Below are 5,812 nucleotides of genomic sequence, written 5' to 3' on the forward strand. Positions count from 1 at the left end.
CTCGGCACCCCCAGGCGCTTTCCCCCCCGCCCGTGTGCCCTCAGTGCCCGCAGAGCTGTGCCCGCACACGCTCCCTCTCCCGCGCAGCGCTCCGTGCCAGCCCCGATGTCCTGCGGGTTTCGAGATGAAAACTCTGCTGTGGCTCTAGTCACTGAAAGGCAGGCAGTGACATCCCGGGCTGTGCCGGGGGATGGATCCACAGCACTCATTACCTTCTATTCCATTCATTGCCTTTCTGATTGAATATTTGCTCGTTGTTTCTCTGCCCGGCACATTGCCACTGCTTTGAACGTCCTCCTGCAGCGTTTGTGGAAACCTGTGTGCAGATTATGGATTAATGACCCTCAGATGCAGCTGAGTTAATCCCACTCCTAGCTGATATCACACGGGATGCAGAGCAGGAGCACTGACTCCTTTTCCCTCCCCTAGGCCGATGACTTCCATCGAGGAGAGAACCTTCATCGCCATCAAACCCGACGGTGTGCAGCGAGGACTGGTCGGGGAGATCATCAAGCGCTTCGAGCAGAAAGGATTCAAACTGGTGGCCATGAAATTAATACATGTAAGTTCTCCTTATCTGGCATCTCTCCTTCTTCCTATCAAATGCAGCAGCACGGTGTAACGACACACACAGCCTTCAGAATGCTTAAACCTGAAATTTTGTGAAGTCTTTGGGGTTTTTTTTCTATGTTTTTGGAGAAGTTCCAACTCCCAGCTCTGGCTAAATGCTTCAGACATGCTAAGCATGCTAATTTTAGTAACTTGATGTCCTTAGTCTGAAGACAATATTCTTTTAAGTGCATCCTATGTCCAATAGATATACCTGAATATCTTCCACAAATCCCAGGCCACACTAACTGTATTGGCTCAGACACTTCTAAGTCCAGGTGTGGTTAAAGCAAACGGTTCCAATTCAGATCACCCAGAAGTGCCCCTAGGAAGATGCTAGAAATGCTGAATTTGGAGGTGCGTGCAGGTTTCAGGATTACCAGTGCTCAGTGGGTAATCTCTGTATTTCAGCATGCTCTTAAGTTCTTACTGTAAGCTTTTTTTGTCTGGCTGGCTGGTTTTTAACACAGGCCTCTGAAGACCTTCTGAGAGAACACTACATTGACCTCAAGGACCGACCGTTCTACGATGGCCTAGTGCAGTATATGCACTCGGGACCTGTTGTAGCCATGGTGAGTTCCTGACAATGAAACTCCACTCAGAAAAACACAGTTTGGTTTTCTGATCTGCAATGGGATTCTGATACCCATTGAATTCTAGTTTACCTTTAAAAGCACTTAAAACCCTAGATTCAAATACTGTAATTGGGAAGATGTGCAGTTTGCTCCCTTTTATTTAATCTTTTCTCATAATCTTTCTCTCCTTCGAGTCAGTATGAGTTGGAAGAGGCAATGGGTAAAGGGGGAAACAGAGCTGGACCTTGAGAAACAGTAAACCTGCACAAAAGCCTCACTATGAAATGCCATGTGGTTAGCAAGCTGAAAAAGGATGGTGGAATATTTTTTCTGTATTCCTAAATTACAGCAACTCTGAAAATCTTTTTCAGTCTAACTTCACTAAAAGGGATTTTTCTCTTTATCTCCCTGATAGTGTATTTTTCAAATAGTTGTGCTGGAGGTCTAGCTCTTCCCTGAGCACGGAGCTTTGTGAGAATTGTTTGCCATATTGAGTCTGAAATTGTTCTCTCCCCATCCTGGTGAGGAGGGGGATTGTGCAGAAGGAGAGAACAGCAGCAGGTGCTTCAAGAATCTGACAGAAAAAATTGGAGATAAAATATGTTTCATTATTACCAATAACCAGTTGGTGACTTGTGCCGTGAAGAACAGCCCTGTGTCCTTCTGTACAGGTATGATTTCTCTGCTGCTAAGATTTAATAATCTCAATGGATTTTTTTTTCTTTTAAGGTGTGGGAAGGTCTTAACGTGATTAAGACTGGAAGAGTGATGCTAGGGGAAACTAATCCATTCGATTCCAAGCCTGGCACTATTCGTGGGGACTTCTGCGTTCAAGTTGGAAGGTATATTGCAAAAGTATTGATATCATCCAAAGACACTCCATGTCCAGTGTTGTGTCATGAGATGTGTAGGAACTGTGCTCCCTCCTTCTCCATCTCAGACATGGAGCTGCCATTCCCTGTGCCTGTGTAGTGTTAGGATCTCGGGATGAAACTCGAGTCATGTTTGTCCCCATTGACAAAAACAAGGAGCAAAGTTGGCACTGCCTACACTGTGCCTTTTGCTGCTTTACAGATACTTGAAGCTTCTCTCCATAATGGAAATCACTTCAAAATAAGAAGCTTGCTTTGCTTTGGGCTTGAGAATTCTATGACTCTTATACCCACCTCTTCTTTTCCTAGGAACATCATTCATGGAAGTGATTCTGTGGAAAGTGCTGAGACAGAGATCAATTTGTGGTTCACTTCTGAAGAACTGGTTGATTACAGAAGCTGTGCTCACGAGTGGATCTATGATTAACATCTTCTGCTATCCCTACTGTGAGCAGTTACTAGCCTCCAGCCATTCCTAAGCCCTGGTAGAAACCTCAGGAAACCTCAGAGATTTGCTCTGTTGTCAGTGGTAGATAGAGTCAGTGTTTGCTGCTGCTTTGGTGCAAAAGCTGTTGAGTTACAGATGGAATTGTACTTTTACAAAGCTGCTTCTGGGTCTGAGAGATACGAGAGTAAAACACAGAGCATAGAACCCTTGTCTTTTCCTGAAGCACTTTATAGCCATAGAGGTTCTTTTGGTAAATAGAAACAAAACGTGGTAAAAAGTTATTCAGTAAGTAAATATGCAAATGGTCAGTGTCAGAGGTTAACTTTGCTGAGATGGTAGAGGACAACTGGTGGTGTGTGAGTACATTGATAATGTGCCCAAATGGTGAGGATTAAACTTGACATCAAGTCAAGTGTGTTCCCATGCCCAAACCAGCTGCAGACAAAGGCCCATTTCTCCCCCCTGAACCTGCTGTGCCTGTACACAGAGCTCAGCTCTGATTAACATGACAACTGTCATCCACATTAACACAATCTCAACTTCCTTTTTTTCCCTCACATGGGATTTATTTAGCATTTTAAGGAAAGATTAACCATCCAGGCTTTATGAAATACCCTTTTATGTGAAAAGAAGATTAATGTGAGGATGGATGAGAGAGATCTACCTTCAGCCACTGCACAGCAGCAACTCTCTGACATTGCACAGAGCAGTAAGTGATGTTTGCTTTGCTGACTGACCTGCTGATAATTTAGCTTTGTTCTCATTTGTGTTCTTTCCTTAGTCATTACAACACAAGTTGTCCTTGGATAAGACGTTTCAGAAGTCACTTTAGCATTATCATTTTGTATGTATTTAATGTTGTTAAGAAATAGTAATGCTGAAGGTGTTTCAGTAGAAAAAATGATCTGCCTCCTGCAGAACTTTAACAGCAAAAGTTGTACTGGATGAGGAACAAGTTTGGATTGATATTATGTATTTATTTACTTGCAACATTTTATTCTCTAAAAGCAAGAGTTTCATGGAATTAAGTTGTTCAAATTCCACTGTTTTATATCCTACAGTGAGTTCTTGTTTCAAATGCTAAACTGTGCAATGGATGTTGAGTTAAATGCTTATGACACCTTATGGAGATACTGAGATCCTAAAAAGAGATGGTACAAAATAAAACAACATTTGCTGTTTCTTAAGTGAAATAAAAAGTGATTTTAATTATATTGTTGTTTATCTCATTAATGAGTATAAGGAGAGGGAACAAATTCCCTAGCTACAAAACTGTAGGTGAGGCTGTGAGCTTCTCTTCTGAAAATATTCAGTGTTAAGATGGTAAATAATTAAGTTAAAGGTTGTTGGAGGAAGGGGAATGTGATTAACCTGGGGAATAAGTGGAATAGTCTCCAGTTGTGCTTTTGTTTGAAGGATTACTTGAGATTTCTTTTTCTTGAGAAATGTGGGTTACCTGGAGCTGTGGGGGTTGGCAGAAAGCTGCTGATTAGTGCTCCTAATAGAGTGAGACTGAGAGGAGGTGGAGGTCAGTGTGACTCAGGGAAACACTCACTCCTGCACAGCTGAGGTACCTGAGCAGCTCCAGTGTCACTCACTGTGCCACCAACAAGGCCCAAGGACTGCAGAGGGGTTTTCACTAAGATCATAATTGATGATTATAACTGGCTCAGGAAGAGAAAAGGTGTTTCACAAATTAAAGGGCAAATCATTGTAAGCATCAAAATCAACAACTACTTTCCTGCTTCTCCTTCCAACACAGTCTGTGAGGTTTTACACCTCCCTTTTGACTCTTAGCAGCTTCACCTCCTGCATCCCAACCAAACCCACAGTAACATTCCTGGCTCCCACATCCTTTTCCTGGAAGAAACATCCTCTGAAGGCTCTGTAGGATGTGCCACGTAGTACCAAACAGACTGCAGGAACAGCTGAGACTAGTACCAACCATGGAATAGAATCATAGCATCAACCTGCTTGGAAGAGACCTCCAAGATCATCCAGTCCAACCCTACCGTGGGTAATAGACCATGGCAATAAAAGACATATCTAGTGTCATCTTAAAATCCTCCAGCAATGCTGAATCCACTGTTGCAGAATGGCTAAGGGAACAGGGGCACAGCTCCCAGAGAGCATTGTGCGAGCAAGAGTCGAGCAAAGGTCTATGGGAGCTTGGAGCATATAACCATGAATTAGGCCTTAGGAATTTAGCTTCTCAGCATTAGAAGTTATTTTCTCAGCATAATGTTGCAGCTGAAGGACAAGCTATCTGGGAAAACTCAGCAATGTTGCAAGCCCAAGGATGAACTATCCGGGGAAAACAAAGAAGGATTCTCCTGAGAATAAAGGGGACTTCTTCACAGCTGCAGCTGCAAGCAGAAATAGTAGATAAATGTAACCTTTAGAGCTTAGGTAATGCTAAAGTGAATAATAGGCATAGTTGTCCTGCAAGCTAAGAAAGTATACAAATGTAACTTTTAGGGTTTAGGTAATGGTTATGTAATGGTAAAGAGAACAATCAGCATAGTTATTCATGCACTGTATAAGAGAAGGACTGAGCTAACAATAAAGCTGGAGCTTGCTTTATCACTCCGACTGAGTCGGCTGAAATTAGGGAATTTCCCTGCAATCCACCACCTCCCTGGGCAATACCTGACCCTACCATGGTCACTGCACTAACTGCTGATGTGGAGAAAAGGCTGGAAAAGAACTACCCCCAGCCTTGTATCTCTGAGGAGCAGGGATTTGTTTATTCAGCACTGGGCACAAGGGGCATCGCTCCACCAAACTTGTGCTCCCAGGGACAAAAACTTCACAGTTTATATACATTAAAGAACTCATGCATCTTCATTATTTCCAGGAATAGGTGATCATTATTACAATTAGTTTTTGGAAGTCATTATCATTATCTCTTCCTTCACCTCCTCCCACTTGGCATTAGTCCCAGGGTCTCTGGTGCTCGTCGGGGGTCGTCGGGAGGAAGGCCGATGGTCTTCATCAGCTTGACCTTTGAGTTTGGCACATTCTGCCAGGTCATGAGTCCAGCTGCATCTAGTTTTTCTTCCTTGTTTTACGCTACCGAAGCTAAAATAATGCCCTAAGTTCTACCCTTTTCATGCTTAATAAACTAAACCAATTCTTTATTAATCAACCTTTTTCTTCTTGTTTATTCAGGTGCTTTCTACCTGACTATCCCCTATCCTACTCTTCGCTTTCACTATTCGATTCTTCTTATCACTGCCACATCCAGTGTCATCTTAAAACCCTCCAGCGATGCTGAATCTACCCCCTCCCTGGGCAATACCTGACCC

General features: G+C 43.1%; 1 protein-coding gene across 2 annotated transcripts; it reads left to right on the forward strand.

The window, feature by feature from the left end:
• Positions 1-433: 433 nt before the first annotated feature.
• Positions 434-2,483, forward strand: LOC103807800 (nucleoside diphosphate kinase A-like). 2 transcript variants are annotated; one of them, XM_009080547.1, is made up of 4 exons: positions 434-562; positions 1,080-1,181; positions 1,914-2,026; positions 2,366-2,483. In XM_009080547.1, the coding sequence occupies exons 1-4, from the start codon at positions 434-436 to the stop codon at positions 2,481-2,483; spliced, it is 462 nt and encodes a 153-aa protein (XP_009078795.1). The 2 variants fall into 2 exon arrangements, with proteins under 2 accessions (XP_009078795.1, XP_009078796.1); XM_009080548.1 differs by lacking the exon at positions 1,914-2,026 and having other exon boundaries at positions 2,366-2,386.
• The last annotated feature ends 3,329 nt before the right edge of the window (positions 2,484-5,812 follow it).

This window comes from Acanthisitta chloris, unplaced genomic scaffold, assembly GCF_000695815.1.
Source record: "Acanthisitta chloris isolate BGI_N310 unplaced genomic scaffold, ASM69581v1 scaffold2178, whole genome shotgun sequence".
In the NCBI taxonomy this organism is placed as follows: domain Eukaryota; kingdom Metazoa; phylum Chordata; class Aves; order Passeriformes; family Acanthisittidae; genus Acanthisitta; species Acanthisitta chloris.